Genomic DNA, 26,151 nt, shown 5'->3' with positions numbered 1-26,151 from the left:
CTGGAGTCTTAGCAGAGATCTCTGCATGCCCAGGAAGTCTAGGTATTCAAATCCCACAGCAGAACAGGTTTCTATTTCTCTGATGTCAATCATATCTCAACCTGGAGCCACCTCAGAGCCCCCTCCAGAGACTGGCAGAAGTGACTGTGACCTGCTACAAATCTCGCCTTCCCTTTCACAGAGACTCCAGCATTCTTACAGTCAGACTAGGTTGGAAACTACTGGTCTAAATAAAATCTGCCCCTTCAGTGCCAGCGGACCTGGCCAGAGTAGGAGGCTGGCAGAGTCCAGGAGCCTGCTTAGCCCTGCCTCTCTCAGACAGGCTTGTGCAGGCGAATGTGGAGCTAGACACCCAGCTGCAAGCTGCCTTGCCTTTCTCAATTGGATCTCAGCATCTGCAGCCTTCCGAAGCTGCTGGACTTTGGCAGAAGTCAACCTGGATTTTCCAGAAGTGTTTTGAAAGCTTACAGTAGACAGCCTTTTCAGAGAACTCTCCAGACAATACAAGTTGTGTGTTATCTTTCATTCCTTGTCCCTTTGCCAGCTGAATGCCCCCATTCTCACCCTGAAGCACCCAGTCACAGCCAGGTAAGGGTCTCCACCACCCTCAGAAACATGGAAGGAAAGACCACACCCCAGGGTTCAGGAACCATTCCAGGTGCGGTGCTGGCATGCTAGACTCAGACTTCAAACTGCAGTAGTATTTGTGGGAAATTTGGACCAGTTACTGTTTCATCCGGCTCTTGGCATGTTATCTGCCTTTGGCTTGTGTTATCAGCAAGGCTTTTTAAAAGGGCGTTTACATAACCGTCCCCTCAGGACTCACTAGCTGTTCTCTCAGCGCATAGTGGGCGCCCAGTGAGGAAAGAGGCAAAATGAATGACAGTCAAATGCTCAGCCCTAGGAAGGACCACCGCCAGGTGGAGAAAAGTAGGAACAGCGTGGGACATGATCAAGGGGTCCTTAAAGCCTGCCTTGTATTTTCATAGGGCCAAGGACAGAGTGTGGGGCTGGCTGGGTTTTCCCAAGGAACCAGCAGGAACCAGGCAGGGAAACAACCCGGCTGTACCTACCTATTACCAGACCTTAAACATGGCCCTTGAGGTGGCATGGACTAAATCAGAGAAACAGAAGCTCTGTCATCTCCTTGTTGTTTTTAGGAACTTCCTGCTGCTGTTCAAGAATGGCTTCCAGGATCTAATGGAGCCTGAGAGTTGCCCCCATTTCCTGCTAGTATGTCCTTGTCTACCCAGAAACACCATATTTTCATCGAAGCCAGAGAGCACACTGCTCTGCAGCACTTAACACGAAGCTTGGCACCCGTACCATACCAAATTCCAAATCTGGAGCATTTTTGATACAGGTCTCTGGATTAGGAATGTCCAGCAAGTACAGTCTTACAAATACCTCCCCTACACACATGCACACCATTTTAAAAAAATCCACACTTTGAAACACTTCTGGTCTCAAGCATTTTGGATAAGGGATCTCCCACCTCTATGGGGGTCTGGCAGCCAGACCGGGGATAAACAAGATGTTCAGTGCCCTGGTCTGCCTGATAGACTTAGTTCTTGGAAAGAAATAGAAAGGGGAAACTGGGAACTGAAAGAGCCAATAGAGACCTCATGCAACCCATAGGCAGGCACCATGGGCTTGGAGGTCAGGACAGGACTTGCAGTGTATACTTGTGATTTAATTACGGTTTCTTTGTCTGTTTGTATGGGATAAAAACTTTCTGCCTCGCAGTGTTGATAGTGTGTGATACCTAGACTTGGTAAACAGTTAAATGCTTACAGTTCGTTAGCTCTTCCTCCACCTCAAAGGCAGGCATTGGTTGACTTAGAAGGACATTTATCCATTTATTCATTCCACCAGCCGGTATGCCTCTGTGTGAGATGCTGTGTGCTGCCGGGGCTATGTGGAGGTGAGGAGGAGGCTTCCTGCTTGGGACAGGAGGAAGGGACCATTGGAGGAGTCTGGGTCCCCAGTTCCTGATGGGTTTGAGTGGCTGCTCCTCCACAATGCCTAAGATCCTTGCATTTGACCTTGAGTGAGCAGAGCATTGGGATAGCTATTGATATCATTGATGCCAGTCCTGGACTGAGCTCTCCAGAGGCAGACAGGATGCCATGTTCACTGTCCAATCTGTATTTCTATCTAGTAATGTAGAGAGCAGCTCTTGGGAGATGAGCCCTGGGAAGGGGTGTAGGACCCTTGAGGAAATTACAGCCACCCCTACCAGGAGCAGAGTCCTATCTAACAGGGTACATGGAGGTACAGAGAGAAGTGGTATAGGAGTTCAGCTAGAGACTATAGCTGTCCTGTGACATGAGTGTGAGTTTATCTGGGTCCTGCAGAGAGTTTGGAAGGTTTATGTGGCATCTGAGTGTTAGATTTGCAAGCTGTGGTGAACATGGACATGATCAAGGTAAGCTAGATGGGGGAGGGAAAGTTCCTCAAGAGGCAATGCCCTTGAGGAGGAAGTAAAACAATTTCCTCAGGAAAAGTCAGAAGCATTTTAACATTTGATCACTTTTATTTTTATTGTTTGACAATTTCACATATGCTTAACATATGATTTGATCAAATCTACCCCACTCTTTCCTCTCTAGTTCCTTCCATATCTGCCACCTAATTTTTCCTCCCCAACTTCAAGTGCTGTTTGTTTGTGTGTGTGTTTGTTTCTTTGTTAGAGGATCTTTCTATGCATCTATGTTCTGTCCTAGAACTCTACATAGACCCTGCTCTCCTCAAAGCCACAGAGATTCCTTGCCTCTGCCTTCTGGGTTTGGGGATTAAAGGCATGTGTCACTAGGACTGTTTTGTGTGCTCCATTTTAAAGTCTACTTAGTCCAGCCAGTATGAGCATGAGTATCCATCCCCACCACAGGCAATATACCTGAACAAAACAGAATCACCCTCCCCAGTAGCCATCAACTGCCTATATAGTTCATCATCTAAAACTGAGGCTTCTCTCCCATCTATGCAGGGAGTTTCACCTGGCTTGATCCTGTGCAAGTCTTTTGCATATACTGACAGACATTGTGAGTTCATCTGTGTAATTGTCCTATCCTGTGCAGCAAATACTTTTTGTCTACCTACACCCACGACCTCTAACTTTTTTTTATGTTTTTTTAATTAGATATTTTCTCTTTTTTTCAATTTTTATTAGATTTTTTTTCATTTACATTTCAAATACTATCCCGAAAGTCCCCTATACCCTCCCCCCACCCTGCTCCCCTACCCACCCACTCCCAATTCTTGGCCCTGGCATTCCCCTTTACTGGGGCATATAAAATTTGCTAGATCAAAGGGCCTCTCCTCCCAATGATGGCTGACTAGGCCATTTTCTGCTACATATGCAGCTAGAGACACAAGCTCTGGGGGGTACTGATTAGTTCATATTGTTGTTCCACCTATAGGGTTGCAGACCCCTTCAGCTCCTTGGGTACTTTCTATAGCTCCTCCATTGGGGGCCCTGTGTTCCATCCAATAAATGACTGTGAGCATCCACTTCTGTATTTGTCAGGTACTGGCATAGCCTCACAAGAGACAGCTATATCAAGGTCCTTTCCGAAAAATGTTGCTGGCATATGCAATAGTGTCTGCGTTTGGTGGCTGATTATGGGATGGATCCCCAGGTGGGGTAGTCTCTAGATGGTCCATCGTTAAGTCTCAGCTCCAAACTTTGTCTCTGTAACTCCTTCCATGGATATATTGTTCCCTATTCTAAGGGGAATGAAGTATCCACATGTTGGTCTTCCTTCTTCTTGATTTTCTAGTGTTTTGCAAATTGTATCTTTGGTATTCTAAGTTTCTGGGCTAAAATCCAGTTATCAGTGAGTGCATATCAAGTGAGTTCTTTTGTGATTGGGTTACCTCACTCAAGATGATATCCTCCAGATACATCCATTTGCCTAGGAATTTCATAAATTCATTGTTTTTTTATAGCTGAGTAGTACTCCATTGTGTAAAAGTAACACATTTTCTGTATCCATTCCTCTGTTGAGGGGCATCTGGGTTCTTTCCAGCTTCTGGCTATTATAAATAAGGCTGCTATGAACATAGTGGAGCACGTGTCCTTCTTACCAGTTGGAACATCTTCTGGGTATATGCCCAGGAGAGGTATTGCTGGATCTTCCGGTAGTACTATGTCCAATTTTCTGAGGAACCGCCAGACTGACTTCCAGAGTGGTTGTACCAGCTTGCAATCCCACCAGCAATGAAGGAGTGTTCCTCTTTCTCCACATCCTCACCAGCATCTGCTGTCACCTGAATTTTTGATCTTAACCATTCTGACTGGTATGAGGTGGAATCTCAGGGTTGTTTTGATTTGCATTTCCCTGATGATTAAGGATGTTGAACATTTTTTCAGGTGCTTCTCAGCCCTTCAGTATTCCTCAGGTGAGAATTCTTTGTTTAGCTCTGTACCCCATTTTTAATGGGGTTATTTGAATTTTTGGAGTCCAGCTTCTTGAGTTCTCTGTATATATTAGATATTAGTCCCCTATCAGATTTAGGATTGGTAAAGATCCTTTCCCAATCTGTTAGGGGGGCTTTTTGTCTTATTGACAGTATCTTTTGCCTTACAGAAGCTTTGCAATTTTATGAGGTCCCATTTGTCGATTCTTGATCTTACAGCACAAGCCATTGCTGTTCTGTTTAGGAATTTTTCCCCTGTGCCCATATCTTCGGGGCTTTTCCCCACTTTCTCCTCTAAATTTCAGTGTCTCTGGTTTTATATGGAGTTCTTTGATCCACTTAGACTTGAGCTTTGTACAAGGAGATAAGAATGGATCAATTCACATTCTTCTACATGATAACCGCCAGTTGTGCCAGCATCGTTTGTTGAAAATACTGTCTTTTTTCCACTGGATGGTTTTATCTCCCTTGTCAAAGATCAAGTGACCATAGGTGTATAGATTCATTTCTGGGTCTTCAATTCTATTCCATTAATCTACCTATCTGTCGCTGTATCAGTACCATGCAGTTTTTATCACAATTGCTCTGTAGTACAGCATTAGGTCAGGCATGGTGATTCCACCAGAGGTTCTTTTATCCTTGAGAAGAGTTTTTGCTATCCTAGGTTTTTTTGTTATTCCAGATGAATTTGCAAATTGCCCTTTCTAACTCAAGTGAAGAATTGAGTCAAAATTTTGATGGGGATTGCATTGAATCTGTACATTGCTTTCGGCAGGATAGCCATTTTGACTATATTAATCCTGCCAATCCATGAACATGGGAGATCTTTCCATCTTCTGAGATCTTTAATTTCTTTCTTCAGTGACTTGAAGAAGTTCTTATCATACAGATTTTTCACTTCCTTATTTAGAGTCACACCAAGATATTTAATATTATTTGTGACTATTGAGAAAGGTGTTGTTTCCCTAATTTCTTCCTCAGCCCGTTTATCCTTTGTGTAGAGAATGGCCACTGATTTGTTTGAGTTAATTTTATACCCAGCTACTTCACTGAAGCTGTTTATCAGGTTTAGGAGTTCTCTGGTGGAATTTTTAGGGTCACTTATATATACTATCATATCATCTGCAAATAGTGATATTTTGACTTCTTCCTTTCCAATTTGTATCCCCTTGATCTCCTTTTGTTGTCAAATTGTTGTGGCTAGGACTTCAAGTACTATATTGAATAGGTAGGGAGAAAGTGGGCAGCCTTGTCTAGTTTCTGATTTTAGTGGGATTGCTTCAAGTTTCTCTCCATTTAGTTGATGTTGGCTACTGGTTTGCTGTATATTGCTTTTATTATGTTTAGGTATGGACCTTGAATTCCAGATCTTTCCATGACTTTTATCATGAATGCGTGTTGGATTTGGTCAAATGCTTTCTCAGCATCTAATGAGATGATCATGTGATTTTTGTCTTTGAGTTTGTTTATATAGTGGATTACGTTGATGGATTTCCGTATATTAAACCATCCCTGCATCCCTGGGATGAAGCCTACTTGGTCATGATGGATGATCGTTTTGATGTGTTCTTGGATTCAGTTTGTGAGGATTTTATTGAGTAGTTTTGCATTTACATTCATAAGGGAAATTGCAAAGAAGTAATAATGCATGGGGAAATAGATATGTTTAACCTGCTTTGAACATTACACAAAGGATACGTGTGTGAAACCATCACACAGCACTCCATAAATACATGCAGTTTTCATAGAAACTAGAAATTGAAAGGGCTGGGAGAGTACTGTGTAGCATACTTGTTCCCCAGTGTTCGATCCACAACATTTAAATATATTCTTGTTAAAAACAGGAAATTGGGGCTTTGGAGATGGCTCCGCAGTTAAGAGCACTGGCTGCTCTTCCATAGGTCCTGAGTTCTATTCCCAGCAACGACATGGTGGCTCACAACCATCTGTAATGGGACCCAATGCCCTCTTCTGGTGTGTTTGAAGACAGCTACAGTGTACTCACATACATGAAAGAAATAAATGTTTAAAAAACAAAACAAAATAAAACAGGAAATTCCCTTGCTCCAGTCTAAGAGACACTTAGATTCTGCCCATTTCCCTTCTCACTGCCTTTCCCCCACTCCACAGTGCAACAGGATCCTGACTGGCATTCATTCACTCTTCTATCTCCCACAGCACTGCCCATGTGTGGAAGTTCCTCAGTCAGTAATCATTGTTCCCGACTTCCATGCTTTTGCAGAATACTAGCCAGTTAGTTGATTCATGAATCGTACCTTTCTTGTGCCTTCATTAGAGTGAGATTATTCATTATTGCAAGAATAACCTGAGGGGGTGTACTGGCTATTTTTGTGTCAACTTGACACAGCTGAGTTATCACAAAGAAAAGAGCTTCAGTTGAGGAAATGCCTCCATGAGATCCAACTGTAAGGCATTTTCTCAATTAGTGATCAAGGGGGAAAGGCCCCTTGTGGGTGGGACCATCTCTGGGCTGGTAGTCTTGGGTTCTATAAGAGAGTAGGCTGAGCAAGCCAGGGGAGGCAAGCCAGTAAAGAACATCCCTCCATGGCCTCTGCATCAGCTCCTGCTTTCTGACCCGCTTGAGTTCCAGTCCTGACTTCCTTTGGTGATGAACAGCAGTATGGAAGTGTAAGCCGAATAAACCCTTTCCTCCCCAACTTGCTTCTTGGTCATGATGTTTGTGCAGGAATAGAAACCCTGACTAAGACAGAGGGGGGGGGGTTCCTACAGGAGATGACAATACTGCTACCTTCTTCATTGTAACTTACAGCTTCCCCTTTGGCATTCAGAGCTTGTCTGTAGCAGGGTTTCCCAGTCTAGGCACTCCTAACCTGCAGAGTTCGATAACTCTTTGTTGCTGAGAGATAGTTTGTATGCTTAGGAGTTTAGCAGGATCCTTGGCATGGATTCACCATGCTGAAGACACAGTGACCACTCCTGACTAAGTTGGGCAACTAAAAGCTGTGTCCTCAGATACCACCAAATGTCTTTGGAATGCTCAGCTGCCCCTGACTGAGAATCATAGATCCACAGGATAAGTAACCAGAAGTGGTTCAAAGGTCATTTCACACACAAAAAATTCTGTCGTTTTATTTGCCTAGGACCCAAGAGAAGACACACAGAGAAGTGCACAGACTGTAAGTGTGCAGACACATTGGTTTTTCACTGTGCAAGTGTAGCTGGCACATCAGGAAGCAGGCCTTGTAGGGTCATCCAGAGTGGCCCTGGTGACTCGTTTCTACTCACTACCCCCAAGAGTGACCACCATTGTGACCACCGTTGTAACCACCATTGTACACTGTGGCCCCTCAGGCTGTTTGCCTACCTTTGAATTTTATATAACACCAAGAGCACACATTGGTGATAGATCTTGTGTGTTTCATTTCCAAAGAAGGCTTAAGTTGCACATGTTCATACGTGGTGCAGGAGAGTGCCTCTCTCCCCTGCACCTTTATCTCGACTTTTCTTATATCTTGTACCTATTTATTTATTTTTATTTCATGTGCATTGATGTTTTGTCTGCATGTCTGTCTGTCGGAGGGTGCTGGATCCTCTGAAGCTGGAGTTAGAGACAGTTGTGAGGTGCTATGTGGATGTTTGGAATTGAACCTGGGTCTCCTAGAAGAGAAGCCAGTGCTCTTAACCACTAAAGAATCTCTCCAGCCCCACCAGCCCATCTTCCTTACCTTTGCCCATCTTGACTGTTTCGAAAATAAGTCCACTGCAAGTGAAACTGAATTTCTTATATTAATGAGCTTGAGTATTTATCCATATATTGAAGACAAGTGCTTTCTCTTTTCTGTAGATTGGTTTTATGTTCGTTTGTTTTTAAATGTTGTTACATTGCGTCACTGAGATTTCTTTTAAATGGTTTTGAGAAACTTTACCAGTAACAGAAAATGGACCTTTAGCTGATATAAAGGTCCTTCAGCCTTTCCTTTTATTCAGCTCAATATAGCTTTTTGCTGTTTTATGCACATATGTGTGACATAAAACACCTCTTTTCTAAAAATCATGGGATTTGTTCCATCCTCCAAATGGTCTTTTCACTGCTAAACTGTAAGTTAATTTGTGGCTTCTTCCTTTACGTTTATGAATTTAGTTATATGTTAAATTCCTTTAAGTGTGTGTGCCTAAACATGTATGAGGGTGTGCATGAGTGCAGGCGCCTGTGGAAGCCACAAGAGAATGTTGGATCCCTGGAACTGGAGTCACCCCGTTGTGGGGGCTGGGAACCCAACCCAGGCCCTGTGCAAGAACAGGAAGTGCTCTTAAACCACAGAGCTGTCTCTCCAGACCCCGTGTCTTATTCTTTATTTCTGGATTTCCCGGTCTGCTTCACTAATCACATCATGCACTTAATGTTTACATGACCATAGCTTTATAAAATGTTTTAATACACTGAACATGTGCTTCTCTACAGTTTTCCCGGTGAATTATTCCTTGTTTGTTTTCCCATGTGGTCTTCAGAATATTCTCATTTAGTTCAAACTTGTGTGGTTGTGTTAAATGCAATTGGATTCTTTTGTAAATTAACTTAGTGGAAAGTATGCTCTTGTACCTAACCCTGAATCATCCTACAATAACATCATGTTCTCTTACATGATTTCTAGATGTCTTCTGACCCACCCTTGGGAGAACTTCTAATTTGTCTTTGTATAAATCGTGCATATTTCTTCTTACATTTACTTCTACAAAATAGTCTTGTTCTTTTCTTGAATGAGGTCTTTTCTTCCATTATATCACCGAATTGATATGTTTTAAGAGTGGGTACAGCCACCTTCCTAAATGAACTGTCTGGATACTGTACATATTCTGGTTGGACAGTTTCCTTTTCCAGTTACAGGATCCCCTTTGCCCATCCACTAATTTCTTCTCTGATCTAAAAAACAAATTGGCTATCCTTTTCTTCTTAGCTGTAAGACGAATGCTTCTAATATTCCATGGGTATTTATCAAGTTTAAAAAGTATACATTGTTTTAAATCTTATTAAGCTTTTAACAAGAATCATGACTGAATTTTATTAAATGTCTTTTCATTATCCATGGGGAGAACAAATCACTTCTCCTTTTTTAAAATATCTTTTTATGAGCATGAGTGTTTTGCCTGCATGTATGCTATCACGTCATGCCTGGTGCCCATGAATACCAAAAGAGGGTATCAGATCCCGTGGAATTGGAGTTACGATCTATAATGAGCTGTCATGTGAATACTAGGAGCAAAACCAGGGTCCTCTTCAAGAGCACCCAGTGCTCCTAACCTCTGAGCCATCTTTCCAGCATCTCACTTTTGAGGTAGTAAGATGGTGAATTTATTAGCATATTTTCGAACACTTAATCTCTCTGCATTCTGGAGCGAATTTTATTTGGTCTTGGTACAATTCATTCTAATGTGATAGCAAATTGTATTCTGAATCTTTGCAGCGATTATTCACAAATAAGTTCCGTATGGATTTTTCCTTATGCTTGTTCTGTCTGGGGTCAATTACATTACCACAAACATTACAGTTACATTAGTTAGTATTTAAAAAATAAAGGAAAAAGTGCTTTCCCTTCACATGTTCTTAAATACTTTAAGGATGCTGGTGTTAGCTGTTCCTCGGAAGTTAAGTAGAAGTGCCTGTGAGAAGAATGGTGTCAAGGATCCGTTAGGATGCCCATGGGGCCTTTCTAGGTCTCCTCCATAGCTCAGTCTGTAGTCAGAGAGAGGAGAGGAGAAAGGATTAATGAATTAGGGGATTGGCTGGATTGATTAGTTAATTAAGCAGTAGTTAGTGTTGTGATAGAATGCTTGATGATGAACAATTAAGGGGACATATTCCGTTCATCTAACAGTTGAAGGAAAATGGCTATCATGGCAAGCATGGTCACAGCCGCTTGAGCCGCCTGGTGATGCTGCATCCGGTCAGGATTGGAAGCACAGGAAGTCCTTGTGCTCAGGTAGCTTTCTACTCTTTTCTACAGTGCAGTACTCAAACCCAAGATGGGCACTGCCCACCTGAACTCCAAGGAAGGCTGATGACCCCTCACAGGCACAGAAGGAGCCAGCCTAGTCTAGATAATCCATCACAGGTGTGTCCAGAGGCTTGCCTCTTAGCTGATTCTAGATCCGAAATTGATAATCAGTAGTAGCCATTACAATGGGTGTGTATGTGTGTGAGGCCAGAGATCTGAGTCAGGTTCGGCCTCAGTCACTCACCACGTTATTGTTGTTTGAGACAGGTTCTCAGTGTAGTCTTGGCTGGCCTAGAGCTTGCTGTGTAGACAAAGCTGAACTCACAGAGATGCTACTGTTTTGATCATCTTGGTGGCAATGGTCATGTTCATTGCCACAGACCACCCCAGTCGGGTTTGATGGTCCCTGGAATGAGGGTCCTTGAAGCTAGGTGGGTAAGGATTCGGCGGTGACAAACAGAAATAAATACAGAGGCAGTTTGAATCTGAGTGCATTTTGCAGATCTCAAGCAGGAGTTTTTATACAGTAAAAGAACAAATATCACAACTCTTAGAAGATGTGTTCAGTGAAGCAATCACAAATACCATCATATCATTTGGCACATTTAAGCACAAAAATCAAGCAGACATTACAACTCTGAAAAGATGTATTCAGTAAATCACAAACAGAACAGGTGACATCACGATTAATAGAAATCATCCAAGAGTAACAACTCTGAAAGGGTGTATTCAGTGGGGCAGTCATCCAAGACTAGTGGCATAATTTCAAGAGCAGATTAATACATCTTTATGATCAATTATTATTAAACATCTAATGCCAGATTTTTAAAAATAAATCTTCAACACATAAATTTAAAGTATTTTAATTCTTTTTATTTAAGGCTTTCTTTACCATATCCCAAAGCCCACCTCCGATGACACATGTGTAGCCATATGGAATTCTATTGTTGGGAAAGCTTTTATCTGTCATAATGCTATTATATAATTTTGTAAATGATTTATAAAGTAAAGCGGTGGTTTTCCTAGAGATAAGGTCATGTTAGTGACCCTGTCTCAAGGGACGGTTTCTTACCCATTATTCTTGCATAAGATCTTAGCCTAGGCTACCAATAATATGTAAATAAGAAAAGGAATAAGAGAAAACAAAACAGATAAATTGCCATGAGAATATATGCTCAATATTTTGCTCTGGCCAAGAGTTCCACAACTAGTTTCAGGAGACCTCTATCTTTTGAAGTCTGTCACCTCAGTCTGTGGAACTTGTCACACAGATTCTACTGGGGTTGGTGTGGCAGTTCATGGTACTGACCACTGATGCAGAGTTCTACTCATACCAAGAGAGGGCTCTATGCACAGTTCCTTTTACTTTACAAGACAGTCTTCTTAAATTGCTCAGGCTGGCCTTGAACTCACTCTGTAGCCAAAGTGAATCTTGAACCTTATTGGGGCTACATTTTATGAATATTCCATGGCTGTTAAAGATGTGTCTTGCTGGGCAGTGGTGGCACACACCTTTAATCCCAGCACTTGGGAGGCAGAGTCAGGCAGATTTCTGAGTTCGAGGCCAGCCTGGTCTACAGAGTGAATTCCAGGATGGCCAGGGCTACACAGAGAAACCCTGTCTCAAAAACCACACACACACAAAAAAAGTGTCTTGATGGCCTGGAGAGATGGCTCAGAGGTTAAGAGCACTGACTGCTCTTCTAGAAGTCTTGAGTTCAATTCCCAGCAACCACATGGTGGCTCACAACCATCTGTAATGGAATTTGATGCCCTCTTCCATTGTGTCTGAAGACAGCTACTGTGTACTCATATACATAAAATAAATAAATAAATAAGTCTTTTAAAAAGATGAGTCTTGACATGCTTGTTTTAAGCTGGAACTTTTCTTATCAATTCTGTTATTTACATCTCTTGTATCAATTATTACATGACTGTTGAATTTGTCATGGGCTAAGAAAGCCCATTAAATTATTATACTAATTTCTTTTTTGTTGCTTACCCTTATATCCCAAGTCAGTTTTGTTTAATGAAATTTAATACTATGTACTATTTGGGGGCATAGATACTAGATGACCATCGAGGGTCATATATCCTTATATTATTTCATGCCTCAGGTTCAGGCTTCAAGTTGGACTGACATTAGAATTGATGTTCTCCTTTGCCTTTATTTTGGCTTCCAAATCACATTAAATGATTGTTACACAGCACATAGCAGAGCTTTAGTTGATATCTAATATGAAGGATTTATCTTAGGAAACAAGGTTAGCTCATTTGCTTCTATGTCAGATGATTCTTGGTGTAGGTTCTGTTTTTCTGTTTTGTTTTTTGTTTTTGTTTTGTTTTGTTTTGTTTCTGGCTTCTCTTGCTTTTCTGTTAGCATTTCTTTTGTAGAAGTTTGGGACTCTTTCCAGTGATCTCCTCTATTACACATTGTATATACAATGAATCCTCCATGTTTTTATTCTCTAGACACGTACAAAAATATCTCTTGTCTTTGATGTTTGGAAAAGTACTAAAACATATATCTGTGTTCGTTCACTCTTGTGTCTTAACAAACATTCCACAAAATATGGCCGTTTAAAACAAAACGTATCTATTATCATTCAGGCTCTGAGGATTAGGGATAAAGACATGGCTCTGCCAGGCCTTCACGTCTCAGCAATTTTACAAGGTTATAGGGAGGGCATAGGCCTGGCCTACAGTCTCGTTTAAAGCTCAGCTGGGGACATGTTTGTTGCCAGACTCACTGGCTTACTGAGAACTTGTTGGAAAGCCACTGTTCCCTGTAGGTTGTTGGAGCAAAGGCCGAAGTTTCATGCTGTCTTCTTTGTCAGGCTGCGCTCAGTTCATGGTAGCATGAACTTTTCCAACATGGCAGCTAGTCTGACCAAAGAAGGCAAGACTAGAAATCAATCCAGGGAGCCTTTACAGAGATGAGAGTGTTGTGTGAGATAATCATGATGTCACATCCTGCCATTTGTGCTGCATTCTGTAGATTAAAAGTGAGTCAGAGACAAGGAAAAGTGGGGGGCATGGTCATCTGCAAAGATGAATGGGGAAATCAACAACTTCATCCACTCAGGTTGCAGAACTGTTAACAGCTTGGCCATCAACTCCTCCAGACATTCCACGGGAAAGGCAAAGGGAAAAGTACAGACAATCAAATACTGCAGAGGAGCCAGCAGCGGTGTAGGCTCTTGCAGAGTACATATTGCTAGCAAGTACCTAAAATGCTTGGAGAACAGGGAAGAGGACCAGGCAGAGAATGATGCAACTGTTGAGGACGATGCCAAATTTAACTGAGCATGCTTTAGAAACCATCCTGGAGAAGTACTGCGGGTGGCCACACATGGGGCCACGGCACCATCTAAAGCCTCCTTTATGCTGACTCCCCCTTTTAAAAACCAAACCCACCCGTCTGATTCCCAACACCAGAGTTTTGCCTGTGCTTGCAGTGTAGGCAAACGATATCCTACTGTTGTAACCATGATCTGTCTGCTCTGATGCCAAAGCGTTTGGCTTGCTCTTACCTTCATGATAACTCACGTCGTATTGAAAACGAACATTCCTGACATCTTCACAGAACATATATTCAGATTTCTTTCCAGTATATTCTTGGGAGTGAGATTATAGATATGACTGTATATAGTGCCTGTAAGAAATATTGATGAATAATTTTGCAAAGTTGTTCAAAAAGTCCAAATGTTAACATCAGTATACAACAGTTCCTGTTGGCTGTATCCTTGTCAAGGTTTGAAATTCTCCATCTTTTTCCAGTCTGTGTACAAGCATCTAAACTTGGTCTTAATTTGCCTTTGCTTGATGGCTGAATCAGTTTGGGCATATTTTCAGATGCTTAATTGCCATTTAAATGTCTTCTTATGAAATGCTCAGGTCTTCTGCCCATTTTCCCACTAGGTCTTTTTTCTTATTTGATCTGTAATAGTTTGGGTTTGTTGTTCTCTTTTTTTAAAAAAAAATTGTCCTAGATATGTTTTGTTGGCTATCTTTATTGCAAATACCTCCCCCTCATCTGTTGCAAACACTTTCTCTGATATTCTTATACTTGCCTTTTAATAAACATAAGCTCTTCATCTTAATGGAGCATAATTTATTTGTTTTCTCCTCCTTTGTTGTTGGTACTGTTTAAGAAGGCTCTGCCTAACCTCCCACTCTTTGACTTTGATAATTAGGAAAATGTCATGAGAAAGCCCTGTCTATAAACTTCACGATAAACAGTTTGCCCAAGTTCCTTCCTCTCTCTCCTAATCCTAAGCTTTCCTGCCCCCCAGTTGCGCTCCTGGGTCTGCCTTGTGTCATGAGCATGTGTCTGAACATCACCACGTCACTCTGGAGGAACTCTTAGGTGAGAGTTCGAGGGATCAGGCTTTTAATGAGGTGCCATCATCTTTATGGGAGCAGCTGTGCGGCATTCGGGTTCTCATCTTTTTACCGTTCCATGGAGAGGTACACAGTAATGGGAACGGATAGATCTCTCTGGACCCACATGTACAGTGACCCGCTTCAGTCGCTGACTTGTTCAAAGGCTCAGCCCAGCTCCCACATACTTGAGAAGTGAGAAGGAGCTGCCAGCTTTCCTTTGCTTGTTGTAAGAGCCCCCTCCATTGCTGTTTTCCTTCCTTTCTACTTTATTTTTGTCCCTCCAATCTCCACACATTTCTTTCCTTTAGACAGTGCAGTTACACATCTGCTTGATGCAGATGTTTGAGACTGCTTGGAACAGCAGCCTTCTAAATTGAGCACAGCACACCCTTTGTAAAACTCACTGCCACCTCACTCTGCTGTGCTGCGGGGGTCCATCCCTCATGTTGCCTGAAGGGCACCAGTTATCCACTGGCCACACAGTGAGGGGTTAGGTCTTCCCATTCCCATTCAAGCTTCGTAGCCTGAATTGGGTTTGGCATCCTGGAAGCACTGTGTCTTTAAAAGCGCTGTAGGAACATCTGTTTCTAATTTTCAGGCCATGATCATGGTGAGGATTTGGGTGCAAGTAGTTTATGTGGGAAGCAATCCCAGCAAATACTATGAGGGGCCATCTACAGGGGGAAAGTGTAGAAAGGTACATGGATGGGTGTAACTCATCAACAGCCTTAGGCAACAGACTGTCCCACGAGGACCCCTAAGCCACGTGTAGAACACAGTCCAGAATCCCTCTCCCAATGGAACAGGGTCAGCCAGCCCCCATCTCTTATGGTTGATGATCCTGTCTGCTCACAAGTCCTCTGGGGAAGAAGAACAGCCATGCCTGCCTTGGTAATTTTGATAATTTGTCTCATTCTGAACACTTTGTCAATGTCCAAATGTCTTATTAATACAGCTGGGAGACTGTCTTTTCCGATGCCTGTTCCTGTTTTAGGAGAATGTCTTTAGTTCTCAACTCATGGGCATTACAGGTTTTTCTAGGTAAAATACTGTAATAATTTATGCCCAGCTCAGCAGAGGCAAAAGCCAGGCAGGGAGAGTAGAAGGCTGCCTCTGCTTTTTGGCCTTCTCTATCTGGCTGCTGTGATATCTGCTTAAACCACCATCTCACTCACGTGAGACCCTGGCCGTGAAGCTGCCTCTGGTGACGGGCTAAGCCTGTTTCTTGCATTCTCTGTCAGTCTGTGGGTATCTGCTTTACCCCGTGCACTCAGTGGAAGGGACCTATTTACTGACTACTCCTAGGAAGTACCTCCAAGAACCCCCTGAGTTTGGAACTCCTGAACTCAGTCCCATGAGACAAGCCTTTCTAGGAGTCAATGCAGAAGTTCCACTGAGCTGACTAAGCCGGTTACCATTTTAGAGTTCTGGACTCAAGTTCCTCCCTTCTCCCCGTGTGTTTCAAGTCCCAGATCTGAGCAGTAATCTCTCCATGGCTCTGACCCCAGCCGGGACCCGCATCTGGGAGTGTTCTGGAGGCACTCATGGTAGCTTCTCTTACCCTACAGCATCTGATGTGTGCTGGGCTGTGGTGCCTGGTAGAGGGAGACACATCCTGCAAGACCAAGCTGGACCCTCCCCTGGATGGCACTGAATGTGGAGCAGACAAGGTAACACCCAGCTTCCGGCACTCCCAGCAAGTAGCCTCACATCTCCTGAACACCAAGCCTCTCTCCATCTGGAAGGCAGTATACACTCTGAAATACCCTGGAGCAGTCTAGGGATGCCCACGGAGCCCACGGCACGGCACGCCGCGTGTCTGAGTCACTCCTTGTTTCTTGTGAAGCCACAAGAATCAGTCATTTCCTTGATATTTTTTATTAAATGACTCGTTTTGTCATCCAAGTGAATTTTCTTAAGGGGAAAGGTTGGGTTTTTGTTTTGTTTTGTTTTGTTTTCAAAACCGGGTTTCTCTGTATAGCCTGTGCTGCCCTGGATCTCGCTCTGTAGACCAGGCTGGCCTCAAACTCAGAGATCCCCCTGCCTCTGCCTCCCAAGTGCTGGAATTAAAGGCATGTGCCTCTACCGCCTGGCAAGGGAAAGGTTTTGAACAAGTGGGTGTTAAACAGGAAACGAGTTCATTTGGCATACACTGATGAAAATCATTCTAGGAAGATTTAATTCAGCAACCTGGTCCTTATGAAGGAGTGAGACTCTAAGGGTTTGAGAGAAGAGGTAGGTGGGACCTGCAGATCCACAACTTTCTCTTTAGTCTTGTGTGCAAGTCTTCATTAATTGGTTTCTTGTTCCCTCTGCCCTCCTCCTTTCTTCTAACCCCTCCCCTTTCCCCTACTTCCTCCCTCTTCTGCCTTCCTCCCTCCTTCCTCTTATCAGCTTTCTTTCTTTCTTTCTTTCTTTCTTTCTTTCTTTCTTTCTTTCTTTCTTCCTTCCTTCCTTTCTTCCTTTCTTTCTTTCTTTCTTTCTTTCTTTCTTTCTTTCTTATTCTGTCCCTTTTGAGATAGACTCTGTATATACTGCAGGCTACCCTGAAACTTGCTGTATATTCCAGACTGTCCTTGAACTTGTGAACCTTCAATCCTCTCCATCCTTCACCTCTCAAATGCTGGGATTTCAGGCCCCTTACCGCATGCCTGGCTCATTGGAAGCCTTGAAATAATTAAAACAGGAAGCAATGCTTTGTTCTTATGCTGTGCTTGGGGAGAAGTGGGTCACACACTCAGGGAAATCAATTCAAGAGACTGGCTTCCTCTTATCCTCAGAGAGAATGCATCTACCTACCCTAATCCCTCCCCTCCTCCCTCTGCCTAGAGCAGGCCGCCCTCAGCCTCCCCTCCCATGGCTGGCTCTAGAAGCATGTACCACCACACCTGACTTTGACTGTTGTTTCTAAGTGCTAAACCCAACCTTGAAGTTCCGGCCTCAGACACTGAAATTGTTGCCCTTCTGAAGAGAGAGACACGTGCATTATTCAGAGTTTGCACACCTTTAGTTGTATTCTCCTGCTATGTGGCTCAATTCATTCCTTGAGAATTTAGAAATCCTCTGTGGAACATATTCCCAGTTTGTGGCAAGCTCCAAACTCCAGGGAGATCGCACACCAGGCTGAGCAAGAATTAGCCAATATGCACACTCCAAAATACTCAACTTCCATGGAAATTTCAAAATGGATTTTGACACCAAGTGGGAATCGGTCCTTTGTGGGAGCGGGTGGCTTTGCTGAGCGTGGCCCCTCTGTACGTTCCAGTGGTGCCGGGCTGGAGAGTGTGTGAGCAAGACGCCCATCCCAGAGCACGTGGACGGGGACTGGAGTCTGTGGAGCGCCTGGAGCATGTGCAGCCGAACGTGTGGTACAGGAGCGCGATTCCGGCAGAGGAAATGTGACAACCCCCCGTAAGTCCCCCCTGAGATCCCACTGCAAGGCATCTCACTCCGTGGGTCTCTCCCCCTAATGCTGAGAATTGTCTTATAGAGGGAAGCAGAATGGACTACCATTGAGTTCAAGGGCCTTGAGTGTGTTGCATCATCTTACCTATGTGGGAATTCCCTCTGAGCACAGAGACACAGTGGGGCCCCAGCGTGAGCTGGCTCCATTATCTCTTACTTGGCTGTGGTATAAAGACTCCCAAGAGAGTTAGATGACAATCTGTCTTGTCTGCTTCATGGTCTACTGGGTTGAGGACCATTCTGGGGATGCGAGGGGTGGGGGAGACTTCCCTGAAGGGGAGACTGACCTTCGACTTGCTGTTGGCAGATTTGGGAGCGGGTTGAGCATGTGCTCCGATGCATCTATGGATGAATTTTCACTGTTTCTCCTTCTAGAACTATTTGATGGGGGGCGGGGGGGGGGAACAGGTATTTTTCTAAATTCCTTTTTATTGACTATGATAGACCAAAGACCCTTCCTGTTCACCCCAGGAGATTTGCCCTGGAAAACTCAGAGATAGATTTTTATGCTCCAATATAATAACTATGCCCCCATGGGGTTTTTCCTCCTTTGGACTTTCCCAATTTTAAACATCCTCTTTGATGATCTACTTTTCTCTCAGATATCCTCCATCAGATACCCTGTCCATTTAGAGAGAGAGCACATGCTAAATTGTGTCTAAACAGGAAATAGTTTTTCACATCGAAGTCACATTGATGACTAATTAGCAGATACCTCTTGTTTGTAAAAAGCCCCGATGTTAAATCACAGGGGTGATTGGATCCTTCACCACTCCAGGTAATGCCAAGACCTAAACAACACTAGGAAAATGTCCTTTATAAGGAGAGGTGACATCTATAGTTTAGTAAGTGACAGTAACATCATAATTTTCAGTGACCTGTAACAATTGGCGTTAGGTAAAATGTCTTTTTCAATTGAGATACAGCTTAATGTCTGGCACACAGTAGGTGTTTAAACTGTTAGGAATGACTTTCTTTATTGAAAGCCTACTAAGGGCAGGAGAGACATTTGGCTGAGTTGTGAGAAATGATTGGAGGGGAGGGTTTGTTTGTTTGTTTTATTTTTTAAAACATGGCACAGTTGAAAGTCATAGCTCTGACTCTCAAAGGAGCGATGTGGGTTTGGATTCATAGACCTAGGTTTGGGCTCCAGATGTCATACTCATTGGCCATCTGACCTTGAGGAAAACTCTCCTTTCCCTGGGCTTTAGTTTCCCTCACTAGAGCCCACTGGTGTGTGAGAGGAGGAAGACCCAAATGTAGAAACTAGCATAGGCCAGTCTTAAGTCTAGTCATATTCCTTACTCTACAGCCCCCGGCAGTGTCTACTTGTCTGACTGGTAAAAACGGTAAAAATTGGTGGGATACCTTTGGCATTGCATAAGTGGTCCTTGTCACTAGCAGAAACAGGATGTCGACACCTACCTTGTCCTGTCTACCTCACAGAACTGTACTGCAGCTCAGCACAGGGTGGGAGGGGCTTATATGAGTGTAGAAGGCTGTCTCTGTTATGCTTAGAGCCTTGGCTGAATACTGGTCGCCTCTGGCTTATCACATATGTCAACCCTTATCAGGTGGTTCCCAGCAAGCATCACGCAGAGCCTCTAAATGTTCAACATCCCCTGTGTCCTGACATGCTGGGCAGTTTGATTTATTTAGGTGACAGCAGTACTTGTACATATCACACAATGTCCCCAGAGCTAGGAAAATGCTTTAGGCGTACTTTTCATGGCCCAGGGTTAACGTTGTATCTTGCAGTGCTATTGGCTAAGATCCCCCTGCTGGAGACAACTTGCAGAAGAGACTTTCCAGGGCTTTGTGGCTTCTCACCAAGGCTGTCAATCCCAACTGCATCTTGACCTGCCCTTCTGCTGCTCTGTCCTACCCAGGGGTATTTGGCATTTTGCAAGCGAGTCTCCTTAAGACTTCCCAGTACCTAGAATTATGTTGCTGTACCCATCCTGGCTCGCCCTGCTCTGAGGTTCTATGTGTTGGGAATCTAGTCCCATCCCTTCAGACCCAGTGGCCCCAGAAGACAAAGTGCTTATACAATGTTCTTTTATTTATCTGCATTCTCAAACACCCCATTGTGCGCAAACCCTCGCCCTCAGCCCCATTGCTGTCACGAAGGAACTTACCTCGTCCTTACTTCACATGCTTTGTCATTGAGGATTGAGAGAATGAAAAGGTCACACACACACACACAGCTGCAGGCATGTGGCCTTTTCACACAGTGGTGTTGGATAATGGTGTGTGTCTCTGGTCGCCCAATCTCTGCAGGTCTGGTGGCTGTGGGACAGACTGTTGCTTAAAATGTACCAGAAAGAGAAGGCCACTGTTCTTGTTCCTTCAAAGCCTGTGTTCCTTCTAATGGATTTTTTAACCCTGCTCTCAGCATTAGGTATAAATAATGCCAGGCATGGTTTACAGCAACAAGCAAAGACATACAAAATCCTGCCCACCCTCCCACAATTCCCCTTACCCCTATTTCAAACCAGATCCCTTGTAAGCTACACTGTCTTCCCTATTCACTTCTACCTTCTTCATACATATCACCACTGTGATGGTTTGTATATGTTCGGCCCAGAGAGTGACTCTGTTAGGAGGTGTGGCCCTGTTGGAGTAGGTGTGCCACTGTGGGCGTGGGTTTAAGACCCTTGTCCTAGCTGTCTGGAAGTGAATATTCTGCTAATAGCCTTCAGAGGAAGATGGAGAGCTCTCAGCTCCTCCTGCACCATGCCTGCCTGGATGCTGCTATGTTCCTGCCTTGATGATGCTGAACTGAACCTCTGAGTCTGTAAGCCAGCCCCAATGAAATGTTCTTTTATAAGACTTGCCTTGGTCATGGTGTCTATTGACAGCAGTAAAACCCTACTAGCTAAGACAACTCCCATTTCTGCCTTTCTCAAGGGCACAGCCCTGTGTCTATGGTTACCCCCTTGTCTCACATGCAGCTGTTTATAACAAGTCAGGCAAATGGGGCCCACCATCACCACTTATCAATTTCCTGAAGCACTGTGGAATACATGGGCTCTGTGGGTTATTAGCCAGGCAGTTCTGTGGAAGAGGCTCCTTTTTTAATACCCATTGTGGAGACCCGAAACAGACTAGTATATCAACTTGATGTCTTACCCCAGGTCACACAGGTAAATAGTAGCCAATGGCTTGGTAATTAATCCTTTTTTTATAAAAGAAAGAAAGGAAGGAAGGAAGAAAAGAGAAAGAAAGAGCAAAAGAGAGAAAGAGAGAGAGAAAGAAAGAAAAAAGGCAAGCAGAAGTCCAAAATCAAGGGTCTCTATGGGATTGGTTCCTCCTTGAGTGCCTGGAAGATAGTGTGTTTCCTGTATGTGTTCTGGCTTCTTGGCTCCGATGGTCTTTGTCCTCACCAGCTTACAGACATACCACAGTCTACGCACACTTTCATGTGGTCTCTTCCTTCTCATCTCCTAGAAGTACATACCGTTGGATGTACATACCATTGGATTTCAGTCCTGTGTGAGATATCCTCAGCTTAAGATTCTGAAGTGCATCCCCTTCGCAGCCCTTTTTCTGAGTACAGTGGTGTTCTCCTGTTACAGCCAGCCTGTCTTAGGGGACCAATGTGACCACCATTGAGCCCACCCTTACCTTGAAGCATCTTGTCTGTTCTTCAGCCACAGTGGTCCAGCCCAGGGCCTTCATCAGCACTCTCCTAGGCCTAACTTGCCATTGCCATTATTAAGATCCCAGTGCAAATTGCTTATCCCCAGAGGAGCCCCTTCACTGACCACCCTGTTTAAAGTGGGGTTCTGCTACATTCTGTCTAAGCATCCTCCTAGCATTGCAGCTGCTCTGCCACTCCTATTTCAACTCAGTTGAGTTTTGCTTTGTTCTCATTGGCCTTGGAGCTTCCTGTAGACCTAGGGCAGGCTCCACCTTCCCTTCCCTGCCTAATAGCACAATAAAATATGCTGGGGCATCCTGTTTTCCTAGAAGCAATCTTTCTGCCTTTCCCAGGCCTCCATTATACATCCCTAATGTCTTTCTTCACTTCAGAAACACTAAAGTTAACCAAATCCAACAGACCAAATAATAGGTCACCAATAAGCTCCGTTAACCTGTATCACCTCTTGGATGCTCTAACAAGCCAGGCTATGTAGTCCACTTATCCCCTGCAGTGCTGTCATTTATAGCCAGAAGTGCTCAGGAATAAGCCTGAGCGTGTCAACCCAGCCTTGGGTTTTTCAAGTTAGAAAATTTTGATCCTGTAATATTGACGCCTTGGTAGTCAGTCTGATCATTTGCTATGACCATTCACCTCCATTTCCTGTTGGGAATGAGAGTAACTTGTCCCTGTCTCCTTGGAAAATGGTCTATAAGAGTCCATCCATCCTTCCCGGAGCCAACCCAGAAAAAGGAGAAAAACACAGTCAGACTGTAGGCAGGTGTATCCCAGCAGCCCTGGTGTTTCCTTAAGTAACTGGGTCAGCAGTGCAGGCAATTAGGGCTTAGAGAGTATGGCCTGATCTTGCACAATGCCTGTGTGATGATTGTTACAAAGCACAGCTGATCGTGGACTCTGCGCCAAGCTCTGACCATAACAACATATTCTCCGTCTCACTCCTTAAATCAGACAGCTCACTGCCCTGATATTCCAAGAGGATGGCCAGAGCTCACCACTGTGTACAGCTTGGAACATTCCCATGAGCCTCTCCCCATGGTTTTCTCTGCACATCCCTGGCTCCTTTCCCTTTATTCTGCAGCTGGTTTATTCACTGTCCAAAGATACTGGCCAGACTCCCCCATCACCCCACCCTTTTTTCCTGGTCCTGATTTTTATAGCTATTGGTGGTTTTGCTTCCCAGTATACACAGAGGTGTGGGGGGGGGCAGCTTCCTATGTTTGTTCTTTCCTGCCATTTGTATTGCTCTTGCTTAGAGTTAGTGGAAAATTCATCTCTGTTCTGGATTTTGATGCTGCGTGAAAGGGGGAGGCAGAGAGAAAGACTCAGGTGAACATATATCAAGATGCTTTCTGTCCCGGTACCTGCAGGATGGCATGAAGAGCAGAGGAGAGAGGTTGGAACATCAGGGCCACTGCAGCATTGTCACCCCTTGGCCACATCAAAGGGACGGGGAAGCAGCTAGTCACTTGGTACTCAGAGGTGGGAAGGCAGAGTAGAGTTCTATGACTGTGCTTCGCTTTATGTCCCTAGTGAGTCCCATGTGTGTGCTTTCAGTATAGTGACTTGACTTTCTATGGGTTCCTCGTTATAAACAAACAAACAAACAAACAAACCTCTTAAGTTGTCTATTCTTAGCAGCAGTGACAATTTGGCATAGATACTTCTCAGAGATCTTAACACTAGAAACACATTGCCCCAAGGTGCACCAACAGGATCCTCCTCTTGTAGCTTACATGAATTTATCTGTCCTATCCCTCCCAAGGAAGGGCAGGCTGGCAGCCGCCCAGTCTACCGTTGCCTTATCTTTACTGTTTCTCTGTGGATGCTCACAGCAGTCCGTGGTGCTGTAAAGCCGACCCTGGTAAGGAGACGGGAACAGCTTGGGGAGGATCAGAGGAGGATGGACTACGCCTTCTCTCCACACCTGCTTCTCCTCAAAGCCTCACTCCCTTATTCTCATTTATTCTTAAACATGTTTAGAAAAGTCAAACCTAGTGAAAATGAGAATGTCCTGCAAAGTATCGTTCATTACCACCAGGCTCACACACATTGCGGCATCCACGCATGTGTGTGCTAGGACCCAGCAAGTGAAGGTGCTGGCTCTGGGTGCCTGCATGTGTGGCCACGTGACAACTGGCTAGCTTTGCATGGTGGCTGCCCTGTCTGTGCTGCCATGAGCCCATGGGTTTCTATTTGTCCCACCTCCTTGCTGCCACACGCTGCCGTTGGTCTTCTCCACTGTGGACATTCTGGTGGGTCTGTTGTAGCATCTCTAAGGTTTAGGTTTCGCTCACCAGCAATGAAGTTGAGCATCTTTGTATGCCTCCCCTGGGTATCCTTTTCTTGGGCAGGGCCTGTTCAAACCCTTTTAGTTTATATCTATCTGAGCTTTATCAAGGTTTAGAAGGTCCTGAAAGATGATGCTTTAAACATGGAGGATTGACATCAGACATGCATCATTTTTTACCATTCCTCTTGTCTCCTATGTGTGGTCATATGTGTGTGGGTGCATGTCTGTGCTCATGCCTGTGGAGAGCGGCATCTGCTATGATTTCTCCCCACCTTGGGTTTTGAGGCAGGGTCTCTAACTTAAATCTGGAACTCAACACCTCAACAAGTTTCATTAGCTGTCTTGCTCAGGAGATCTTGTCTCTGCCTCCCAAGTGCAAGGATTATGATGGGTTGCCATGGCAACCATGGTGTTTATGTAGGTGCAGGTGATCCAAACACTGGTCCTTATCCTTGTGTGACAATAAGCCATCTTCTGAGTCCTAGAGATGCATCTTTAAAACCCCTCGTGCCCAACTGTCTTTGTCTCGAGCCATCCTTTAACAGTTACTGGGCAGTTTTGTGTTATTTCTGTGTTTCCAGTCCTAGCTCACACCCCTGAACAGCCATCCTTCCCTTACACTGAATCTTTGGTGTCTATATCTGAAGGACATGGTCAAGAACCTCTGGGGGGGGGGTTGTTTTGTTTTCTGTTTATTTTGTTTGTTTGTACTCAGACTGTCTCCTGTGCATCCTCAGATGATAGCTGGACCCCACATTAGGGTAAGATTTCAACTTGCTGTCACCTCCCTGTCACAGGCCCTACAGAGCCATGGAGCCTAAGCTATGACACCCAGAGGCCTGGGCTTTCTAGTTCTCTGTCAGAATAAAGGATGTAGGCCCACTAGCTGCTCTCAGAGGGGAATGACTATTCTATTATGAATTCATTTTTGCTTTGTTGTGCTGGGATTTTGTTGTCTTAGTCTTCCTAGATGTGTTTTGTCTTGATCCACCCCAAACGGCTCCAGAGGACCTCCAGGGTAAACAAGAGTCCCTGCCCTCTGCTTCACACTCACCACAAGTGGATCCCGCCATGCCTCCCTGCCCTTGCTGATTCAGCAAAACATTTCCCTAAGTCCAGGCCCTTGTGTCTATGACTCAGGCTCTGTCCAGGCAACCCAGCATGGGATGCTTGGTAAACTCAGTCCCACTGTGTCATCCTCTGTAGACCTTTTCCCCAGCCACTCCCTCCCACAGCCACTCTTTATGTTACTCTGTGCCACAGATGAAGGGTACCTTTTTCTAAAGGCTGCAGAATCGCTATGCATGTAGCAAGATCCCATTGATGGCCTGGTTATTCCACACAATCTCTATGGTTACCATTCCTCTTGTCTCCTGGAATGCTGAGACCATGAATAATGCCAAGCCTTATATGTGCTATGCTTCTTCCTAGACACCCAGGCCCATGAGAAGTTTAACTTTAAAATTAGGTACAGTAACAAGTTAATAACAATGATAAACAAAATAATCACATTAATACTTATGAATTGTATATTTGTAGTATTTCCTATTTTATATTTTTAGACCATGTTTGATTGTCTGTAACTGAAATTACAGGAAGCAAAACTGTCAATCTGAGAAATTAGCGTACTGCAAAGCTGGACATGAAGAGTAAAGGCCTGTGTGACCCTGCCATACGTGGTTGGGGGATTACTTGGGTCGTAGGCCACGTAGCTAGTCAGTATTTCTCATTTCCTGTGTTCTTCAGAATAACAGTTTTAATTATTTTCATCAATTTTTTGAGTTATGGATCTTTTCTTTTTCCATTTTTATACGTGTGTGTTGCACATGTGTTTATGCATGTTTGCACTGTGTAGCTGTGCATCCTGTGGGCACATGTGCACACATGGAGGCCCAAGACTGATGTTGGGACACATCTACCAGAGCTCTTCCACCTTATTCGTCAAGACA

At 44.1% G+C, this 26,151-nt stretch overlaps 1 protein-coding gene across 1 annotated transcript in view; it reads left to right on the top strand.

Annotated features, from left to right (window-relative positions):
- Adamts17 (ADAM metallopeptidase with thrombospondin type 1 motif 17) overlaps positions 1–26,151 on the top strand; it is a 306,153-nt gene that overhangs the window by 167,997 nt on the left and 112,005 nt on the right. Inside the window, exons 11-12 of the mRNA XM_021167985.3 lie at positions 16,352–16,453; positions 18,049–18,194. Coding sequence (XP_021023644.1) covers positions 16,352–16,453; positions 18,049–18,194 — 248 coding nt within the window. The remainder of the gene's footprint in view (positions 1–16,351; positions 16,454–18,048; positions 18,195–26,151) is intronic.

Source organism: Mus caroli, unplaced genomic scaffold, assembly GCF_978045245.1.
Source record: "Mus caroli unplaced genomic scaffold, Mus_caroli_1 scaffold_8, whole genome shotgun sequence".
In the NCBI taxonomy this organism is placed as follows: Eukaryota; Metazoa; Chordata; class Mammalia; order Rodentia; family Muridae; genus Mus; species Mus caroli.
Note: the sequence above shows the minus strand (reverse complement) of the source record. Positions and strands in the feature narration are given on the sequence as shown.